The sequence below is a fragment of the Anthonomus grandis genome, chromosome 1 (assembly GCF_022605725.1).
Source record: "Anthonomus grandis grandis chromosome 1, icAntGran1.3, whole genome shotgun sequence".
Classification (NCBI taxonomy): Eukaryota; Metazoa; Arthropoda; class Insecta; order Coleoptera; family Curculionidae; genus Anthonomus; species Anthonomus grandis.
Genome location: NC_065546.1, coordinates 27,932,058 through 27,956,116, shown reverse-complemented (window position 1 = coordinate 27,956,116; position 24,059 = coordinate 27,932,058). Strand labels below are relative to the sequence as shown.

Here is a 24,059-nt window from a genome sequence, read left to right as displayed (position 1 = left end):
AACAAACATTCTATATCATTCTTAAATTAATATTACTTCTATTCGATCTAAAAAAGAATTTAAATAGGAAATAGCAGAACCGCAATTAAATGAAAACTCTGCACAACGCGCGGTAACGACTCACCACATCTTGTCGTTCACTGCTCGATCGTGCTCATCGCGCCCCGAGTTCTGATTGGTAGAGCCGTTGGTCCCTGCATGCCTGCTGCTTCGCGACAGACTGCGATAATTACCTCGCCCGTGTGCACAGTTTGGTTGTGATCTTACTGTATGATTGAGAGTGTTGGCGCGAAATTTTTGATGTTTTGTTTTTAAATCGGTGGCGGTATTGCTATTTAATACTTAACTTATTTGTTGGAAAGTACTTACGTTGTTTGGTTTTTTGACTTTTTGTTTTTCTTATTTTTTGATGAAGAATGGCGGGACCGGTGAGCAGCGTCACCGTAGAATATTTAAAAACAATTAAATTTTCATTACTTTCGTTAGAGGAGAGGATAAAAATAAAAAATATTGGTCGTCCAAAGCCAGATATAGTTATAAGCAACGTAACCAAAGGCAAAAATCGGGACTATAAACGGTCTTTTGAAACGGACATTTACGAGAAAACAGACTGGTTGTGCGGGAGTTCAGTTACTAACACTCTTTATTGTTTTCCGTGTTTATTATATGGGGATGAAGCATCAGAATGGACAAAATGTGGTGTGAAAGACTTGGTTCATTTATCCGAAAAACTTAAAAAGCATCAATGTTCAAAGTTACACATATATCTGCTAAATTAGGATTTAATTTATTAGGTAAAGAAGATATCCGGCAACAATTAAATAGTGCATACCGATTAAATATTGAAAAGCATAACCAACAAGTAAAGAATACTAGATATGTATTATCGAAAATTATAAATTGTGTTAAGTTCTGTGGCGCTTTTGAACTTGCCCTTCGTGGGCATGATAAAAAAACAGGACTCATTAAATCCTGGAATATTTAGAGGCCTCGTAAATTTTTCTGTCGAATTAGACTTGGAATGGCACTAAAGGATCATTTGCAGCAAGCTACTGTGTTTTAAGGTACGTCTAAAGATATCCAAAATGATTGTTTGCTTTCCGTTTGTCAAGCACACATTAAAAAAGAAATCGCCGCTTTAAAGTTTGTATCTGTAAAAAGTGATGAAACAAGTGACATTTCAAATATTTTTCAAATGGTAATAGTTTATCGATATAATTTACCAAATGGGAACCCCGTTGAAAGATTTTGGACTTTTTTAAAACCCACTGACCACGATGCTATTTGCTTAGCTGATTGTATAGAAAAATCATTAAATTCCGTTTTAACAAGTCCAGATCAATTCATTTCCCAAAGTTATGATGGAGCAAGTGTCATGAGTGGTGCTCATCGTGGTGTGCAAAAATTTATTCAAGATAAATTTCAATACGCCTATTATATACATTGTTATGCGCATCAGTTAAATTTATTAATGTCTCAGGCAACAAGCATAAATACTAATGTACACATATTTTTTTTCCGATTTGAGTGATATTACAAATTTTTTTTCAAATTCACCTCAGAGGGTTGCCATATTAGACGAAATTGCTAGAAATAGAATTCCTAGAGCATCTGCTACAAGGTGGAATTTTACAATTAGAACCGTTAACATGGTTTTTGAAAATAGAGAAGCCTTAATAGAGTGTATGGAACAAATACAATCTACATCCAGACAATCAGATACCATCCGAAAAGCAGGTGCACTTTCAAGATTATTAAAGGACATTAAATTTATTTTTTGGTTGAATGTATTTCATCGAGTTATGCCCCATGTTGACATATTGTACTCTCAACTGCAAAAACGGGCTACTGACTCTGTAACCATAAAACGATACATGTCCGAATTTGAAAAAAATATTCAAAAAGAGAGGGACAATATACACACTATTAGAGAAAGCGAGTTGGCAGATATTGACGAAAGTCAAACAAGAAAAAGAAGAATATTGGATGACAGAAATTCGTATGTCTCCACTACCGTTCAAGCTAAAGAAGTTTGTGATACCATTATATCGGAAACCAAAAGAAGGTTTTTGTTTACAGGTCACTTGGAAATTGCTAACTTGTTTTTAGTTGAAAATTTTGAAATTTACACCTTAAATTTTCCTATATTACCTTTAGAATCAGCGATTCGCAATTACCCCTTTTTAAACAAAAACAAATTAAGAACAGAATTGGAAATAATATATATATAGACGGTCAGATTTTAGAGAACTTTCTGGAGCAGTTCATTTGCTAAAATTCTTAATTGAAAACAATTTACAAGAAGATTTTTCTGAAACCATTCTAATTTTGCAAATAATTGTTACGATGCCAATGACAACTGCAGAAGCCGAACGATGTTTTTCTACACTAAAACGAATTAAAACTTTTCTTAGAAGTACTATGGGCCAGGATAGACTACCTGCACTCGCAATGTTATCCATTGAAAAAGATATGATTCGAGAAATTTCAAATTTCAACGAATTGGTGATTGAAGAGTTTATTTCAAAAAAAGACAGATCACTTCATTTTCGGTACAAAACTTATGTTTAAATTTTAAAAAATATTAGTTTTAGTTTAATTAGTTTTAAGTTTAATTTTGTGAAACAGTATTATATTCAATAAAACATATATAGGGAAATTAGAGTGGGTTTATTGGCATTTTTTACGCTCTCAAAAGGAAACGTGGCACCCAAAAATTTTTCGCAATTTTTTTCCCCTCCCAATTGTGCACTCCCATTCCTTAAAATCACGCGTCGCCACTGGAATTGGCTTATGCATAATAATTTTTAAGATTCCCTTTTTGGTTATCTCTAATGGTAAAACTATTATAAGACCGGATGCCGCACCCCAAAATACAATTTCATATGATATAATCAATTCTACACGTGATTTGTAAATATTTATGATATCCTTTTCCGGAAGCCTAAGTTGATAAAATTTCTGATACATTTTTATTATCTTAGTTGCTACATAGTTTATATGATGATCCCACTTGAGGTGAGAGTCGAAATAAATTCCCAGGTTAATTTAAAATTTGACCTTACTTGCAATTGAAATTCTTTGTTGACACTGGCAATTATTAAAGTTTTTACAGGATAGTTGAAAATTTTTTTTTGGAAAATTGCGCTGGTGCATTGGGAAGCACATAAAATTGGAATTGTAAGCATCTCAGGTCAAGAAATGTAAGTCCAACCATTCTTTAACAGTGCTTATGAAAAGCCGCATTCCACGTTTTTTATTTTATCATTATCGTAGCGTCATCAGCGTAACAGACCACTAAGCCAGAGCCCACTGTATCTATCAGTCATTAATATAAATATCCGTGGCCAAAGAACGGTACCCTGAGATATAGATCTGGTTTTTAGATAGGATTTAAACAGATCATGAGTTTTTTTGTCTTATACCCTTAGAATAAAGCTTTTTTTAATAGAGAAGGGTGCGCAATAGTATGGAACGCCTTGGCCAAATCAAGAAAAATTAATTAGACATTTTTCGTCTTAATAAAAACTCTCTGCAATGTGGTCCGTCACCCTAATTAAAGCATGTACTAAAGACGCTTTCTCAACCCATATTGCGATTTCGAAGTTTGTTTGGTTTTCAAGAGGAAAGAATCAAGTCTGAATTGGTAGCTTTTTTAATTACTTTACTTATATTGCTGCTTAATGCAATGTGACAAAATTTGAAAGTTCTTGCCGTGATTCCGCTGTATTAATAGGAGTAATTTTAGCGTCAAAGCTGGACAAGTGGACCCACCGAAGATGGACTGAGTCCCCTGGTATGAGACAGGCCAAAGCGCACATAGGTGGGCCCTCTGCCTGTCTCACCAAAAATCTACTACGCCTAAAAAGACGCGAAATTCGGCTAGTGACAGGTCTTTTAACCGGTCACTGGCACTTACGAAGCCATCTCCATACTATCGGTATTGCGGACAACCCGGAATGTGGTGCTGTGAGGAGGATGAAACCGTTGACCATGAAGTCGGGGAGTGTCCAGCACTCACGCGCGCCAGGTTCAAATACTTGGGTAACACTTTCAGTGTACTGAGTGACTTTAAGTCCTTCAGATCAGAGAGCCTTATCGGTTTCTCTAAGGCCGTTGGGCTCTGGTAAACCGCGGTGGGGCATGACGGGTCCATCAGGAGACCTATATGCACAACTGCTTTGGCAGCCCACTGTTCGACAATTCAATTGGAGTAATGATCGAATTTTTAAGCATTTTCGGGTATGTATCCTGAAGAAAAAATTGAATTTACCAGAGGTTTGAGAATTAAATTCTGTGTCCTTTTTAAAAATGTAGTGAAATATTGTCATTACCTGTATTAGATGTATTGCTTGAAGAAGCAATAATGTCTACAATTTCGTTTTCTGTTAAAGGCGCTAAAAATAGGGAATTTTGGCAATCTTTGTTGTTGATGACGTACCAAAACCCAATAAAAGGCAAGTTAAAAACTGATTTAAATTATCCAAAAATGCCGGCACTATAAGATTCTTGACAATTTCAAAAATTAAATCAAAAAAATCTTAGATGAGGCCTTTTATAAACTTGTAAAGCTATATCAACAAGAATTTGACACAGTAAAGTTAAAAACGGAATTAACAATTCTTTAACCTCATCTAGGTTATGTTAAAAAAAAACTTAAAGCAAAAATTTTATCGATATTTAAATCCTTCAGAGTTTAATAGTGCATCTCCACAAGTTTTTAAATTATCCACAATTTATTTTTAACAATTCCGGCTAAAAGTGCATCCGTTTAAGAAGTTTTTCAGCAATGAAGCGAATGTCCGACAGCTGTATGATTAATTTCTTTTAAAATATGCAGTGTTTCCAAAATGAAATAAAACAGTAAACTCTTAAAAATAAACTATATTGGTATTTTAAATACTATAATAAACTTTTATGAACATCTCTCGAACAGTTGTGAAGCAATTTTAAACAATTCTTGATCGTAACGTTTGGGAGCCTCAACGTATTTATCGTTTATCGGTAAGTTACAAAGATGTCTTCGGACCATAAGGTCCCGTCTTGCCGATAGGGCTCTACGGTGCGGACCAACACTCGAGAATAAAGTTCGGCGGATCTGCTGACTCTCTCTGTTCGCCACCTAAAATTGAGACTTATTGATGCTTTGATAGAAGTTCAGGAAATATAACATTAAAGTTTTTCTTTATTTTAAACATTATTATTTACTTTTAATATTTACAGTCACTGGAAGACCATATAATAGTCTAAGAATAAACATCTTGATGAATTATAGGAGGAAATTAAAAGTACTTGTACTTGTCTGGCTGACATAAATTTCAAAGAAATTCTAGAAATAGCTATTGTTATCTCGATGTCGTGGCCACTTACCTGAATAGCAGCAATCGGATGAGAAACGTTAAGATCTTCCAGATCGATTTTTTGCAACTCTTCCTCGTCTTTCGGTTCTTCTTTCACTTCTTGTTTAATGCCGTTTAAGTTGGAGTTTGAATTCTCTTCCTTACGTCGTTTCTCTTCCGCTTCCTGTTTTAGTTCGGCCTCGGCGTGGTCTTTCATAATCGCTTTCACTAAATCTTCGCCAGCAAATCGGACCGAAATCTAATTGAGATAAAAAATGTAACAAAATTACTTTAAAAATTATAATTAAAACTACATCATAGTAGTCATCAAGATTTTGGCTTTTTTGATTATGAGACTCTTCAGAACAAAGATCCAACAATTAACACCCAAGATAAACTCATTAATAACATTTCTCCCTATCTTACATCAAATCAGATTAAAAAATCTGAAATGCAAAAATGGAATGTTCCCGAAAACTTATTACCTAATGTAATATGTTTTCGGGTTCTATGTACTTATTACCTAAGATACACAAAGAAAATTTCGGACTTAGATATTGTCAGTTTTGTTGGTTCTCTGTTAATACATCTTCAGAAAGATATTTAGAAAGGTTATTTGGTATAAGGTTATACGGCATTTGATAAAGACGAATATTACACACGTAGCTCCTTCGAAATTGTCTCTCACCTCCAAAACTTTATTATTCCGTAAATTTATATAGTAATTTCTTTAGATGTTATTTCTCTATTTACAAACATTCCAACTAATCACACCATACAAATTATTCAGAAAAAATGGCCAGACATCCAACCACATTGCAATCTATCAAAAGAACAATTTCTTCAACTTCTAAATTTCACATGTAAAATAACAATTACTTTAATTTTAATGGAAAATTTTATAAGGAGATTTTCGGTTTGGGTACGCGAAACTGCTTGTCACCAATATGTGCAGATATCATTATGTCAGAGCTACAAAAGAAATGTTTATCAGATCTTAATTTTAATTTAAACGAGATTCGAACAGTTATCTACATATTCAACAGTTTCCATGATAAATTACAGTTTACCGCTGAAGTTGAGAAGAACAACAAAATTTCATTTCTAGATGTTGAAATGATGAAGGACAGAAAACACTATTAAAACTGACTGGTAACATCAACCAACATTTTCTGAAAGATTACTCGATTATAAGTCAACATAAAATCAATATAATTAATAACTTGAAACACAGAGCTGTAAAACTATTACACCCTAATTTTCACAGCAAAAATATAAATAACAAACCAAAACCTTACTTATAAAAATAGCTACCAAAAAAGAAATATTATTAAGGTCAAAAAATAAAACAGCTCTGGCAGAACATGCTGACGCAAACATACACCAATTTAATTTTGAAGAGGTAAGGATTATTGATAGCCAAAATAACTAAAAGTAAAGATTAATCTCAAAAATGATAAAAATTAAAAAAGCTTCAACACAAAAAACAAGATACTGACAACTTAAGCACATCTTACGTAAATTTAATTAATCTAATAAAACTCTAAAAATTAAACTTGCATACTGTTCAAATAATCCTTGTTAATATTTAATTAATCTGAAGAATTATTAGTTTTTGGTTTATTGACATTTGCTGTTATGCAAAACTGGCGGCATCAGATTCGAGCTTTAAGTCATAAATGAAGTCTAATAGACTACAAATAATAAAGCCGACAATGCTGCCGTTGTCCCTGCGTTTGGCGGGGTCCAGACACCGCCGTCGTCGTGCTCAGCCATTATTTTGTGCTTAGTATGACTTTTGGATTTTCTATGCGATTATTTTGTTATAGTTTTAGTCTTAATATAGCTGTTGAGCTTCACTGTCATAACATGTTAATTTAATATAATTAGCCAGTCAAGTATACCTATTGGAATTTTTATTAATTATTATACAGTCCATTCTATCGATTAAACCTCCCATTTTGGTCCTTCGAGCCGGATTTGGTGAATTAAACAAAAAAAAAACTTGATTGGCGGATTACGGATTTTAATGACGGTGATAAAAGACGTGACTGTGTGATTTTGACCAGGATTTTGGTTGCATTTTGGAGTAACAATAATAGTGCCGTTGTGTGGACTTTATATGGGGTCTTCGACTTGATGGATTATCGAGGGATTTGATTTATGGAAGCACATATAGAAGCATACAATCGGTGAGATTTTTCCAATTTTTCCTATTTTTGTCCTTCCTTTAAAACTAGTCCTTGATTTGTTGTATTTGTGTGGATTTAATTTGCACAGGATTTTTAAATACATATACATGAGTCAGAAGTGATTCACGTAGGGACTATTTTTGATGGGAAGAATTTTGAATGTTTTGATTATTGAATTTATGCTGACAGTCATTGATTTGATTTGACCTAGATTTTTGGTTTAAAGTTGATTTAACAATTGTTCGCCTGGATTAATTTCTGTTTAAGGTGAATTTAAGATTTAAAATTATTTATGGATTTTTGATTAATGATTATGCATTGGTTTTATGTGTTTTTATATGATTGATTTTGATTAAGTGCAGATTTCTCAAGATTTTGAAGATGTGCAATTGGAAATTGAAATGAATTGCGCATTGAATGATTTAAACAAGGAACATGAATATAGAGAAAATTTAGAGTCATGTTTGTTGAGAGGTCTGGCATATGGAAAAGCAATTTTGAAAGGGTTTGAAGGGAGTAATAGTAGTATAAGTGTTGATAATCAACAAAGATTTTGGGTTCAGCAACATAATGAACCTAGATTAGATTTAGATACTGATAAAATTAAGTTAAGGGACATTCACATTCCTACATTTAATTCAGATTTTCTTAGGTGGTTAGAATTTAAAGATACGTTTGAAGCTTTAGTACACAATAATGCAAGGTTGCCAAATATTATAAAATATCATCATTTAAGGGTAAATCTTACTGGTGAGGCTAGGTCGATTATAGAGAGTTTAGGATTTTCAGCGGAAAATTATGAAATAGCTTGGCAAGCATTGTGTGATAGATATAATAATTCTAGATTGTTAGTAAATAAGCACATGAAAGCGATTTTTGAAATTCCCCAGTGTAATAAAGAGTCTGCTAAGGGTCTTAGGGATATTATTGATACGGTTAAAAAACATTTAAGATCTCTTAAGGTTTTGGAACTTGCCAACAGAACATTGGGATGCAATGACAATTTTTTTGATTTCTGGTAAATTAGATAAAGTTACGATTAGAGAGTGGGAAATGATAAAGGTAGATTAAACATTGCCTTCTTTAGATGGATTTTTTTAAATTTTTGAGTAAAAGAGCCAATTTTTTAGAAACATTAGACATGAGTCACAAGTCTGCATTTTCTAGTGACAATAAACAGAAATTTCATAAGTCTTTTTTTTTTGTTAAAAATTCAAAGAGTGTTTTTTCTTGTAACTTGTGCAAACAGGATCATTTGATTTATGATTTTAAGAATTTTTTACAATTATCTATTTCTGATCGTTGGAATAAAATTAAGGAATTAAAGTTATGTACAAATTGCCTATGCTTTGGTCATTTTGTGTATAATTGCAAGGGTTTTGGCTGCAGGGTTTGCAGGAAAAAATATAGTTCGTTATTGCACGAGGAAAAGCGTGATGTTAAGGAATTAGATTCAAACAAAAGAGAGGATAGAACTTCTTCACATTTAGTAAAGGAAGATGTTCAGATTTTAGATAACTTTCCAACGCTTTCATTTGCAAATAAAGTTAAAAATGATTCGGATCAGTATGTTTTATTGAGTACTTCCAAGATTAAAGTGTATAATAAAGATGGTCAGTTTCAAGTGGTTCGAGCACTGCTAGACTCAGGAAGTCAATCGTGTGAAAAAGTGCTGAGCTTTGTGATTTGCTTGGATTAGCGATGCAGAATACTAATACTTCTGTATCAGGAATTAACGGTTCTTCATCTTATTTAAATAAAAAATGTCATGTTAAGATTTCTTCTAGATATAATGAATTTTCTACTAATGTGACTTGTTATGTAGTATCAAAGATAACCGACGATTTACCGGACTTTACGTTTGATATTTCGAAATGGAAAATTCCAGATAACTTGTTGATAGCTGACGATTGTTTTAATAAGAGTGATAGGATTGACATGTTGATTGATGTAAATGTATTTTGGGACATTTTATTAGATGGAAAAATTGTTTTAGGTAAAAACATGCCAATTTTTCAAAATTCGGCATTTGGGTATATTGCGTCAGGTAAACTGCCACTGCTTCAGAATGTTACTCATAATGTAAAATGTCATTTTATTTCAAAGATGGATAATAAATTTAATTATAATGATTTACAAAGGTTTTGGTTAGAGCCAAACAATGTGATATGAGGTCAAGTGAAGATTTATACTGCGAAGACCATTTTCAAAAGAATTTTTCTCGAAATGAGGTTGGTCAATTTGTAGTGAAGGTGCCCTGGAAGGAAAATCCTTCAACTATCGGTGAAACTAAGCAATTGGCTATTAAAAGATTTTTACCATTAGAAAATAAATTTCATAACAATGATAATTTTAAATTGGAATATTCTAAATTTATTCACGAATATATTAATTTAAATCACATGTCAATTGATAAAAATCCAGAACTTGACTCTTATTCATATTTTTTACCGCATCATGGAGTGATAAAAACGGAAGTTTAACTACGAAACTTCGTGTGGTCTTCGATGGATCGGCAGTTTCCACGAATGGAACTTATCTCAATAATATTCAGTATTCCGGTCCAGCTATTCAGAATGACATCATGAATATTTTGCTGAGATCTAGAGAACATCCGATCGTAGTTGTAGCGGACATCAGTAAAATGTATAGAATTGTTTTGTTACACGAAGATGACAAATGTATGCATAAAATATTATGGCGAGATGATCCATCAAAACCTCTTTTGATTTATAAGTTAAATACGGTGACTTACGGTACAGCAAGCGCTCCGTTTTTAGCAATGCGATGTATTAAACAATTAGCAGCTGAAAGTCAAGAGAGGTTTGGTAAAGCATTTAAGATCATTACAAGAGATATGTACGTGGATGATCTGATAAGTGGATTTGCAAATGCTAATGAAGCTATTGAAATTTGTGATGAAATCAAAGATATACTTGGGTCAGCTTCTTTTCATTTGAGAAAATGGTCTTCAAATAATGAGCAATTTTTGGAGCACTATAAGGACAATTTAGATCCTTTAAAGGTATTGAATTTTGGAGACCATGAATGTATTAAGACTCTTGGTATCCAATGGGCAAGTAAATTAGATGTATTCAGTTTTAAAGTTAAGATTAATAATACTTCCCCAGTGGTTACAAAGAGAATAATGCTCTCAACTATCGCAAGGATCTATGATCCATTAGGATTAGCTAGTTGTTGCATTATTTTAGTCAAAATTATGATACAATCGTTGTGGAATCTTAAGATTGATTGGGATTCAACAGTTCCACAAGATCTGAGTAAACAGTGGGTTAAATTTAAATCTAGTCTTGAATCTTTAAATGAAGTCAAAATACCCAGATTTATTTTATGTGATAATCCAATGTTAATAGATTTGCATGGATTCAGTATGCGTCAAATAAAGCTTACTGCGCAACTGTGTATGCAAGATGCGTGGATTCATTTGGTAATATTAGAGTAAGTCTCATTTGCGCTAAAACTAAAGTAGGACCAGTTAAATCCTTGACAATTCCTAGAATGGAGTTATGTGGATTTTTCCTTTTGATTCGACTAATGAAAACAGTGTTAAATTCAGTTACTTTTAAGTGTAATAATGTGTTTTATTGGTGTGATTCTCAGATTGTTCTATATTGGTTGAACACGGAATCGATTAAACTAAAGGATTTTGTTAGTAATCGTGTTGCAGAGATCCAGCAGCAATCAAACATCAGAAATTGGAATTATGTCAATACACTTGAAAATCCAGCAGATATTGGAAGTCGAGATATAATGCCAAACAAATTGCAAGATTGCAAATTATGGTTTAATGGTCCCGAATTTTTGTCAACTAATTTTGTAAAACCGAGTTTTTCAGATTTAAATAATGTTAGTGTTTAAAAAGGATTTTACAAGTTTAGTTTGTGTGAAAAATAATTTGAATTATTTATTTGAAAGGTATTCAAAGTTCAGTGTTCTTGTTCGTGTAATTGCTTATGTTTCCAGATTTATTTCAAATTTAAAGGTTTGTATTTTAAATAATGTTGAAAATAAAGTATTAGGTAGTGCAATTACTGCATATGAATTTCAAAGGGCGAAATTGTTATTAGTTAAGTTAGCTCAACAGGACAGTTTTTCACATGAAATTTACCTTTTAAAAAATGGTAAAGTTTTACCTAAAGAAAATAGATTAGTTTCACTTGCACCATTTTTAGATGAACAAGAGCTATTAAGAGTTGGTGGAAGATTGAGAAAATCCGCCTTGAGTTTTGATGCAAAGCATCCTTTATTATTAGATAAAAGGCATATTATAAGTAAATTGATTTTAAGACACAAGCATTTAGAATTACATCATGCAGGTCCCCAGCTCTTATTAGCTACTGTTATACAGGAATATTGGATAATAGCAGGAATGTCTGTTGCTAAAGGGATAGTTAAAAACTGTAATGAAATGTTTTAGATTTTAGCCAAAAAATATTACTTCAATTATGGCAGACCTCCCAGAGCATCATGTTAATGTTTATCCACCATTGTTTATCACAGGTTTAGACTATGCAGGCCCTTTTATTTTAAAAGACAGAAAGTGTAGGGGCTGCAAAACATATAAGGCTTATATTTGTCTATTTATATGTTTTTGTACAAAATCTGTTCATTTAGAATTAGTAAGTTCATTAACAATTGAAGCTTTTGTGGCGGCACTTCGCAGGTTTTGTTCAAGACGTGGTAAACCACAACATATTTATTCCGATAATGGGTCGAATTTTGTGGGTGCACAAAAGGAATTAAAACAGTTATAAGATTATCTATTGAATTCTAAGGATTAGATTGTGAGTTCATTAGCATCTCATGGGATTACATGGCACTTTATTCCCCCAAACACTCCTAACTTTGGTGGTTTATGGGAAAGCAACATAAAAAGCGTAAAATTTCATTTAAATAGTCATTGGTGAAACACTTTTGACGTATGAAGAATTTTCTACATTTCTTGTGCAGGTTGAATCCACGTTAAATTCACGTCCTCTCTATGCCATTTCTTCAGATCCCAATGATATTAACCCTTTAACCCCCTCACATTTTTTAATTGGAAGAGAATTAAATACCGTTCCTGACCCACTATTTGAAGAAGATGTCAAAATAAACCAGCTTTCCAGATATCAGTTAATCCAACAATTGGTACATGGTTTTTGGAAACACTGGTCTAAGATGTACTTAAATCATCTGCAACAGCGTAGAAAAGTCAGACCATGATATCAAAATTGGAGACCTTGTGTTGATTAAAAATGACAATTTGCCCCCCTGTAAGTGGAATTTAGGAAGAGTCACGGATACCCATCCAGCAGAGGACAAGGTGATACGAGTCGTTTCGATAAAGACTTTCTCTGGTATTTTAAAACGGGGTGTTTCGAAAATTTGTCCCTTACCAGTTGCAGAGAGGTGTTATTAGGAGTTATTATGTGCGGATATTCCCGATAGTGACTGTTGTTCATTGACAATTTTGACGTTATTTTGTTTTGAACTTTGAACGATTGTGATTGTCCAAGGCGGGTAGTATGAAGAATTATTAGTTATTGGTTTATTGACATTTGCTGTTATGCAAAACTGGCGGCATCAGATTCTTATGATTGGTCTAATAGACTCAAATCATAAAGCCGACAATGCTGCCGTTGTCCCTGCGTTTGGCAAGGTCCAGACACCGCCGTCGTCGTGCTCAGCCATTATTTTGTGCTTAGTATGACTTTTGGATTTTCTATGCGATTTTTTTTTGCGATTGTTATAGTTTTAGTCTTAATATAGCTTTTGAGCTTCACTGTCATTACACGTTAATTTAATATAATTAGCCAGTCAAGTATACCTATTGGTATTTTTATTAATTATTATACAGTCCATTCTATCGATTAAACCCCCCAAATCTAATAAAACTCAAAAATCAAATTTGAATACTCTTCAAATAACCCTTGTATAACCATTCAACAACATTTAAAAGCATACTTAAATATATTACTTTTCTTAAAATTTTTATAACTTTAAAAAAAGGGAAAAAAATCTTTGTTTTGTTAACATTATCTAAACACCTTAAATATTACAGCCCAGAGCTAAAATATTATTCATTACAGTTAAGTACATTGTTACTTACGCACCAACAGTGACATATTCCTCAACAACAAATAAACCAAATAGAGTCTATGAAACCACTATGTTCTATTATTTGTCACAACTAAACGAAAAGCTTTGATGTTTCTGTTGTGAGTATATTTAAATGTTCCCATTTAATTTTTAATGTAATTGTCAATAATTTTTTTTGTACATTTTTTATCTCTGTGTTTTGAAGATGTATTTAAGCAATGAAAGTAGTATAATAATATACATAATAATAATTATATAATTAATATAATAATAATTATTTTATTTGATTTATTGATAATTTACAACTACAAAAAAAGGAAGAAATTATTCGAGTCTTTAGTACTGTCTTAGTGAGCTTCTGAAAAAATGTGTTTTCTTAGATGGTTGCGTGTAGAGAATCTTTATTTTCATAAGTTGGCTATTTTTTTGCATCGATTGTTTGGTACATTCCCTGCTTACCTTCGTGAAAAATAGATGTGCACGACATCAATCTAAGATGTATAAGCAAATAATCTGCTCCTCGTTTTCATTCTGCCTTGTTTCACAGATGTTTCCTTTTTAATGCTGTTTCGGTGTATAATGAACTTCCGACTTGTACATTTTTTTAAATTTTATGTCGTTTCTTATTTTCTAACTCAAAATCCTATTTTTTTTCCATAACTGTTATCTATGTAACTTGGTATATATTTTTGTTCATATAATTATAGGTTAAGTTGATAATTTTGGTATAATAAAGACATTTATTTATTTATTTATATTTAAAACGTTTTAACATATGTAAATGCGAAGTACAAATTCTAAAACGGTTTAATTAGTATTAATTGTGAGCGTAATCGAATCGTTTAACTTTTCCAAATCTTGTTTAGCAACTTGCATCATTCTTAGTAATTCTTGTGAAATATTGCTGTTCTAGTTATAGTTTTTGTGCTCTAACTTTGGTTTTTCTCATCGAATACCAATGATCCATGTTATTGCCAGTGGTCTAATATAAAACAATTTCTTTTGAGGGTGCCGCTTATTCAAGATACAAGTTATAACCACATTTTATTAGGATAAGGATTTACTTGGATTTAATGTAAGTAGTGTATTCTGGATTCTATTGAAGATTTGCGTTTAAATGACAAAGGTGTTCGGCACAAACTTTATCCTCAACAAAACGATTATTATAAAGTAAGTTTATTTTCAATGGAAAATTCAGTCGTCGCCCATTCATATATTTTAGAATGCCAAATTCTTACATCTAAAACCTTCTGGACGATTTTAAAGAAATTTTCCTGTTTTTCACGCACTGGAAGTCGCTTTATATTTCTTCCAGAAAACTGATACCATCTTTCATGTTTTTCCAGGTATTTGAAGTAATTATTAAGGCTCCTTTTCTGTTTTTTTTTTAATTTTAAACGTTTCAGTAATATTTCCTAAAAGAAAAAAATCCAAAAACTTGTTTGGATCTCACCGAAAATAGCGTAAGAATTTTAAAAAACTTTCAAGTCAATTGCACATGTGCTAACATATGCTAACAGGTATGAAGAAATTTCCTTAGATTTGGGCGTTTTTTTATGCCTCTTGGGGGTTAGGGAAAATTTTTTATATACATCAAATACTGGGTCTATCTGAGTATTTTTTAGCAACAAAGTTTTTTTGTAAAATATATAAAATTCAATCGATTTTCTTAATTTTTTTATACTATTTAAGGTTTAGCCAGAATACTAAAATTAGAGTTCCCTAAATGACTGTCTCGAATTTGAGACAAAAATCGACAAATCTCTTAAATTTCAACCCCCGTAACGCATTTTTTAATCAACTTACCCCCAAATTAACCAAAACGTTATGCGGCTCCCACCTCAACTTGGCCGAACTGACCGGTTTCACCATATTTCTGGACTCGGCTACCAAACTGCCCCAATCGACTCCCAGCGCGTCCCCGATCCCTTTCACCCTCGTTTCCTCGTCCAGTTCCTCATCGGAAATCTCCTCAAAGTCCAAGTCCATGTTATCGTTGTCCGCCCCGTCGCTTGAATCTTCTTTCTTCGGCGATCTGGTCGGAGATTGGCTCTTTTGTGAGGCTGCCGCAGAAGATGGAACGACTTCCGAAGGTGTAGAGAGTTGTGCAACCGAGGCGTTTGGATCCTCTGGGGCTTGAGAGGGAGCTGGAAGTTTGGGGGTGTCTTCTGACGTAGGGTCTTCTAGCGGTTCTTCTTGGAACTCAATGAACTGAAAGTACAGGTAGTTTAAGGGCTAAAATAAACTATTTGAAGACAGTGAATGGATGCTCGGTTACTAACCCAATATTAAAAGTTCAAAAAGCAATTGGTTTAATTATTTATTTATTGCAGACAGGTGAAATTATTTTTGAATCCGTTTAACTAGGAAGTTTCTAGGTTTTTATTTTCTCCTAATTGCAAAGTGCCTCCGATAAAGTCGGCACTATTGGTATCTTTGTTATATTTAAGACAAAAGGTCGGGTAAATTAGCAAACTAGTAAGATTTTTTTCTGCTAATTAAAATAGTGAAAATAGACCTGCCTTGGTCATTTATGTATTAATCAAAAGTTAAAATTCAGTGGTTCATGTTTCGGTTATTTTATTTTTGAAAAAGACATCACAGCTCAATAATACTTTTTACAAGTCAAAAAGAAAAGCAGCACTTCAGAGAAAAACTATATCTAAACTAGATATCCCTAAATTTAAGCTACTATTACAGAACTTTCATCGGTTAGTTGTAATAAATAAAAATATCTCTGAAGTAGCTACAATTTTTTTAGAGACATATCAATAGTTATTAACAAGTGCGATATAAATTTATCCCAAAAATACAATAAAATTAAAGCATGGTATTATAACGTGAATTAAGACAAGATAAAATGAAAAAAGTTATTCAAAAATTCATGTTTGGAAAAAGATTACAGAAATAATTTAAGCAAGTTTATACATAAACATAAAAATCAATATTACAAAACTTAAATTGAAATACAAAATAAAACATAAAAAAACTTTATAAAATAATTATAAAATATAAAAGATGTCAAAAATAGTAAATGTAATAATAATTTTCTAAATATAAAAAATAAGGTAGGGGTGTAGAAATGAAAAGAATAATTCCACCGCCACAATGTATGCAACAATTATAAATGTTGCATACATACATATATATTTTTCGTTATCAGGTTTTATATACCTAAACCTGATAACAAAAAATGAATTAATAAATTACATTTCAGAGCTTAAAATTAATAGTTTACCTGACTATGAATTATGATTCCACTTTTAGATGTACTAAATTTAATACTAGAAACAAGTGTACTCTTAGTTCAAAACTACAATTGCCACTCCTATTCATAAAGCAGGTACCAAGACCTCCATAAGTAATTATCGACCTGTCAGTTTAATAAGTAATTTTGCAAAACTGAAAAACTTATAAAACACAGACTAATAAACTTTCTTAAAGTCAATAAAGTTTTAATATCCACAAATCAAGTGGGACTCATCACAGCATACAGTACAGAGGATGCCATGCATAGGTTAATATTTATACTGAAATTGTTGATATCTTGCCAAGGCCTTTAACAGTCGCACCTGGATTTTTTTAGGATTCCTTAGCTGTTTTTAATTTCTATCCAAAAATCTTTTAGGACTTTTAAACTGTGTATTTTTTTTTAACCCATAGACATAACATTTGTTGGTAATGGTAAAATGTTTAACCTTCGGCGTACGTTTTTATAATGCATAGTACCATCCACATGCCTACGCCTTTGTAAAAATACCGATGTGCCCGCATCTGACGACTTTTTTCCAGTAGTATCGTTACAGTTCTTGTGTAGTTCAGTGCTGATACAGTTCTTTTATAGTTTCTAACTGTTTCATTTTGATATGAGTGAAAGATCTTTGACTGATCGCGAATTGGAAGAAGCTCTTTATGCTGAGGAAGAAGATGATGTGAGGGATTACATAGATCCAGATTTACAAAGTTCAGATGAAGAATCCGATGATGATCAAGGTGAACAGCAGAATCGCTTTTGTCAAGAAATGGAAAATAACTTATTATCTAGTAAGTAACATATATTATAAATAAGTAAATAAATAACTAGTTTCAAAAAATCATAAAAACGTAGCGCGTTGTGGAAAATTTTACTGCGTTTGTATTCTATATTTTTTTGTATTCTTTTAGCTTCAAATATTCAATCAGAGCAGCATGAATCTTCTGAAGAAATTATGGATGAGGAATCAGATGGGGAAAGTAGTAGTACGGAAGAAAATAATGGTACTTCTATCTTCAAAATGGTTTATTAGTAGTTTTGATTGTTTTTTTTCCAGATTCTACAGCAAGACGTCGTCCACGGCCTAAAGCTGTAATAAATCAAATTAATTCTGACATGAATTCTACATCAGGTCTTACATGGAAATCTGATCCTATTGCCCGACGAAGGCAAATTGCTGCTAATGTTATGAAAGAAGCGCCAGGTCTCAAAAATGGAGTAAATCCTAAAACGCTACTTGAAGCGATTCGACTTTTTTTCGATGACAGCACCATCGAATTTATTTCACAATATACGAACCAGAAACTCGCCCTTGTAAAAGAAAGCACTCCACAATCTTCTTTCATACAAAAATCTAGGAGTTTTGAAAGGGAAGAAATATTAGGCTACATCGGCTTCTTGATAACAGCAGGTGCTTACAAGCAAAACAAAGATCCGCTTATCGACTTATTCAATGAAGAGAATTTGCCAATTTATAGCTACGTTTTCACACTACCGTTTCCAACTACTCCAAAAATGTATAAGGTTTGATGATAAAACTACTCGAGATGTTCGTGAAGAATACGACAACTTTGCTGCAGCAAGAAATATATGGGAGCGTGTCACAGGCAAATTTCCAGACTTTTTGGCTCCTTCAGAGTCAGTTGTAATAGACGAGGAGCTTATAACATTCCATGGCAGATGGAAATTCCGTTTATATATTCCTACAAAACCTGGTAAATATGGGATTGAAGCTAATGTGCTCTGTGACTCAGAAAACTACTATTGTTTTGCTGCAGAACGTAAAAGTAATCAATCAGCCCAAAGATTACAATAGTGGTCCAGAAATCGTAAAACGTCTTGTAGAATTAGCAAAATTGCAGAATAGTGGTCGCAATTACACAATGGACAGAAAATTTACGTCAGTGCCAACAGCAAATGCTTTGTTGGAACAAAATCTTACAGTCGTCGGAACAATAATGAGTAACAGAAAAGATGTTCCACCAGAACTAGGATCAGAATCATTGAAGGATGCAACTCCCGGCACTATTCGCTTTGCTTTTCGGGACCGTGAAACATTTGTAAGTTATGTACCCAAAAAGAAGAAAGTGGTCACTGTTCTTTCTACACAACATCATAATATGCAAGTGAAAAATGACAAGCCAGAAATTATTCTGTACTATAACTCCTCAAAAGCCGGCGTCGATACGCTTGATAAATGTGTAAGGGCATATATGGCCGATGGCTGTTTTTTTCAATCTGATCGATACAGTTGCCTACAACTCCTATATTCTTTTCATAACAGCTAACGAGAACTGGGCAAGAGAGAATCCAAAACAAAAATCTGGGAGAAAAATATTTCTAAAATGCTTAGGTTGTGTCAAATCAACATGAGAAATCGTTCAAAGTATAAGGGACTTCAAAATAAATATATAGCTTCTTTGAAAATTTTTGGTTTGGAATGTCAATAGGACCAGCACACAACAAGAGGTTTAGTTCGTCGAGAGGCAAATGGACCAGCTACTCGGTCCGCTGTGCAGAAGTTTCCCAAAAAAGGAAGATGTTTTATTTGTCCAACATCGGCTGATAGAAAATATATGAAGGCATGTTCTAATTGCGAATAGTATATTTGCCCTAGGCATACGGCCAGCGAACAAATTAAAACAACTAGACATTGCACAATCTGTAATAATAGTTAGTTTTTTTGCACACTTATTTTTTATTAAAGTCTTTAAAAAATAAAATGTTTTTTTTTTTTTTTAATAAGATCATTGATTTTATTACTTAAAAAAAAAGGACCTACACACACAAAAATCTGGGGTCAGTCGCTAACCCCCCTGTTTCGGTTTCAGGGAAACCTTCCATATTCTCCGGATACACTGTTAGGGTCCCAGTGCGACTGTTAATACTGTGCCTCATAGTAATCTTCTTAATGTACTTTAAAGATATGAAATACGGGGAAAATTTGAGAATATCGCTTTTCTCTAGTTATTTGTCAAAAAGCTATCAAATGATGCTATTATATGCTAAGCAATGTAGTAAGTGACCTTAGAACATTGAAAGGCTAGACTTAGTAAACAAGAACTTTGTTTGAGTTTAACATGTGCACAAGGGCAACATATTCATCGATTCACTGTTGTCAAGTTTACATGCATGTTCAAAAGAGGAAATTTTCAGCTATATATCCACACATATCATAATCTAAATTTAACTTATTGATGTTAGATTTTGAATTAAAAATAAAAAATAGAAATAGATATATGTTGTTCTAAGCGCAAAAGTAACATCTTCAAAGCAAAAAGAAAATTAAATTATTAACATTCTTAGTCCTAAAATCGCTTCTAAAAAAATTAACATCGAAGAAAACAACAAGAAACGCATAAAGAGTTCATAAATAAATAATCTATTAATAATACATATTTTATGACGACGCCGTCACTGGTAAAGATTACTGTGTCGGTGGAATCAACAATGCGCTCGAGCGGCGTTGCGATGTTGTTGCCCTTTTTTCTAATATACGTTATTATTCATAGTTCATATCATTCATATTCATATATTATTCATTTAACTTTGAATGTTGACTGCTTTATAGAGTATCTTATCATATTTTATGAAAAAAAAAATGCTTTATATTTTATTGAAAAGGAATAATATTGTTTTTGCCTGTCAAATTAGGTGACCAATTTTTATGATATTATAAAGTGTGTTTTTCTGCCATCTCTACATAAGAATTTGGCATCATTGCATCAAATATGTTGCAAGCAAATAAACTGCCCATAGTTCCATGGCAATGCTAATTCTAGCCTTTCAATCTTCTTCTTCAATATTTGTATAACATATTATATAAATTCATTTTTAAAATTGCAGATTGAAGGTTTAACAGTATCTTATGCTGATGATACAGCCATTGTTACCAGAGAATTTTAAGAAAGTGTACAAAATAAGTTCATAAATAATTTAGTTAAAATAAGGATTGGCTACAAACTTATAAACTAACATTAAATTTTGCAAAAACCAAAAAAGTGTTTGAATTTTCCATCGTTCACCATAAGTTATATGACCTCTATATTGTTTGTGTTTATAGAACACCTGACGCTGATGTACAGACTTTCTGTCTAAAACTTCTAAGCTTGCTAGAATCCATGCCTCTAAAAAGTAAATTAATTTTGTGTGGCGACCTTAATATTGACTACTCCAGTGTGTGTGTTGCTCAAAAATCTCTTCAGTCTATTTTCGATTCAATGGGTTTTTGAATGCATGTAAATTCACCAACGAGAATAACTAAAAATAGTTCCAGCACCATTGACTATATCTGTTCTCAATTCAGGTTTTTCTGACCATGAAGCTGTTTTGGCCAGATTTACTATTGACACTTTAAACAAAAATAATTTTCGTAAATTAGGCCGTATTTTTGGTAAAAATTTTTTTAAAAAAAGTTCAAGAATCTATGCCAAACAGCTGACTGGGGTCTTATCTCTAATGATATCGATGGTGAGTTTTCTAGATTTGTAAAGACCTTGTCAAGTATTGCGAATAAGTCCTTTCCTTATAGACCCATCAAAATTAATCATCATAAACCCTGGTCCACTAAAGGCTTACGTGTGTCTGCAAGGAACATGCGCTCTTTATAATGCCTAAAAAAAATTTCGGACAGCATATTTTTTCATAATTATGTACGCCTATACAGGAAATTATATCGAAAAGCAATAAAAGCCGCAAAAGATATTTATTATAATAACAGGCGGGCTAATTCTGGTAACGTTGCTAAAGAAACATGGTCTATTGCTAACGAATTAAGAAATAAGCCTTCTTCAGCTAGCACAATCCCCTCTTCACCTGAGAATCTTAACGATTACTTTGTAAACGTGGCTAAAAACCTAATGACTACTATAACACCTTCTCATGATCCACTTTCATATCTCTCTAATGAAAACTTACAGAGTTTCTTATGGTCTTACTCTAAAAATGTTCTCAAATCTGCCTGATAACACCTTAAACCATCTAACCTAATTAACAAATCATTTCAAAATGGGGTTTTTCCTAACTGCCTTAAGACTGCAATAATTATTCCCTTGCATAACGGAGGAGATAAAGAGCTAGCCTCAAATTATCGTCCAATCGCTCTCCTTCCAACATTATCGAAGATCATAGAAAGATTGGTTAAAAAAGGGCTATTATCATTCCTGTTTAAATATAAAATACTAACTCCCCATCAATTTGGCTTCTTGAGTAATAAATGCACTAATGATGCCATGTTCTCCCTTTTTAACAGTGTTTACTCCAGTATAAACAATTATCATTCAACAGCAACTATTTTCTGTGATTTCTCCAAGGCTTTTGATTGTGTAAACCATACTATCTTGATCAATAAATTACAGCACTATGGGTTCAGAGGAATGCCTCTCGAATGGTTTAAGTCCTATCTTAGCTACAGAAGTCAGCTTGTAAAGGTTGATACGACCATGTCTTCTAGCAGACCGATAGAATGTGGGGTACCTCAAGGTTCAGTTCTGGGCCCAATTCTGTTTCTGCTGTTTATTAATGATATGGCCCATCTTAACATTATCGGCAAAATCTGTCTCTTTGCCGATGATACTAGCTTTAAATGGAGCAATCCGGATGTTTCGGCACTTCATGCAACTATTGCTAAAGACCTTATCAACATTAAATCGTGGTGCGATTCGAATCTTCTCTGCTTAAACATCTCAAAAACTAAAGTCTTATCTTATAAAGGTACTATCCAACCCTTTGTACTTAGCAACACCAGCTTGGACGTTGTTGAATCTGTGAAATTTTTGAGACTTATTGTTGACAGCTCTTTGAAGTGGGAATTACATATTGATGTTTTATTTAAAAAATTAAGTTCAGCTTATTTTGCCATAAGATCAGTTTCCAGGGAATTAAATCTTTCGTCATCAAGAACAGTGTATTATGCCCTTTTTGAGTCCCATCTTCGTTACGCCCTTCCATTCTGGGGCACATGCTGTGCGACTCAGTTTGAGCGCATTTTTAAACTACAAAAAAAAGCGGTTCGCTATTTACTAGGACTTGATAGTCGAGCTCACTGCCAAGAAATGTTTAAAAGATTTAAAATAACTCTTAACTCTTCCATCTTTATTCATTCTTGAATCCATTTGCTTGGTTCGCAAGCATATATCAGAAATTCCTAATAGACCATCTCACAATTATCCACTTCGAAACGCAGAGCATGATCTTTATGTGCCAATCCCAAGCTCAGAATTAATAAAAAGCTCTATTCTTTACGGAGCTAAAAAAATGCACAATCACCTGCCTTTGGAAATTAAATCATTGACATCTTTTCCTCGATTTCGCAATGCTTTGAAATCATATTTACTGGAGAGAGCTTTATATGCAGTAGATGATTTTTTTATATTAATTTTTGAGTATCATGCACGCACTGGCTAATTATTAAATTTTTTATGATGTAGAATAGCAATATTTTGTATTGCCAAATTTTCTATAAAATTTTTTATGACTTTTTAAACATTGTATTAATGTTTTTGACTGTTTTTGTTACTTTTTTTATTTTACTTTCTTGTTACTATTTTTATTTACTTTCCTATTTTCTTACTTTTTACATTTAGTATAAGAAATATGACCAGGTACATTTATGTCTTTTGTACCCAGTTTTGTATATATTTATTTAGTACTTGTATTTTGATTTATATATTTGTGTGTTTTGCTTTTTATGTATAGCTTTGTCTACAAAATGTTTTAAATTTTTTAACAATAAAGCATATTTGATTGATTGATTGAACTAAGCTTTTTCAATTACCAGTGTAAATAGGCCCTTATAATGATTTTATGAGTCTAACAGCCTGTAAAAGTTCAATATAAAACAGAAGCATATACTCAAAATAATTCTCCAGAAAAACGGATTCTGTTCTTCTCATTTGCTTTTGAATAAAGAAATTTGAAAGTTTGAAATTTTCACATTTTGCTCTTATAGATATAAAACAAGTTTATAAAACATACTTATAAAACAAGAAATACTACCGAGACATTAAATTTTCAAGGACATATAATCTCAATCTGAGATACATAAATTATTTTGGTCCGAAACACAAAAAACAAATATAATTTATTACCGGGCGAGGTCAAGAATTGCTCTAAAGTAGAAAAATTTTAAGTATTGACAAAAAATCATTATCAATTTGAAAGGTTTTTTAACTA

At 32.5% G+C, this 24,059-nt stretch overlaps 1 protein-coding gene across 2 annotated transcripts in view; it reads right to left on the bottom strand.

Annotated features, from left to right (window-relative positions):
- Positions 1 to 4,869: 4,869 nt before the first annotated feature.
- Positions 4,870 to 24,059, bottom strand: part of LOC126740607 (zinc finger CCCH domain-containing protein 13-like) — a 66,757-nt gene continuing 47,567 nt past the window's right edge. For both annotated transcript variants that reach the window (XM_050446719.1, XM_050446709.1), the window contains exons 12-14: positions 15,440 to 15,844; positions 5,371 to 5,598; positions 4,870 to 5,122 (exon numbers count right to left, since the gene is read on the bottom strand). In XM_050446719.1, the coding sequence (XP_050302676.1) occupies positions 4,916 to 5,122; positions 5,371 to 5,598; positions 15,440 to 15,844 (840 nt within the window). In that variant the 3' untranslated portion in view covers positions 4,870 to 4,915. The remainder of the gene's footprint in view (positions 5,123 to 5,370; positions 5,599 to 15,439; positions 15,845 to 24,059) is intronic.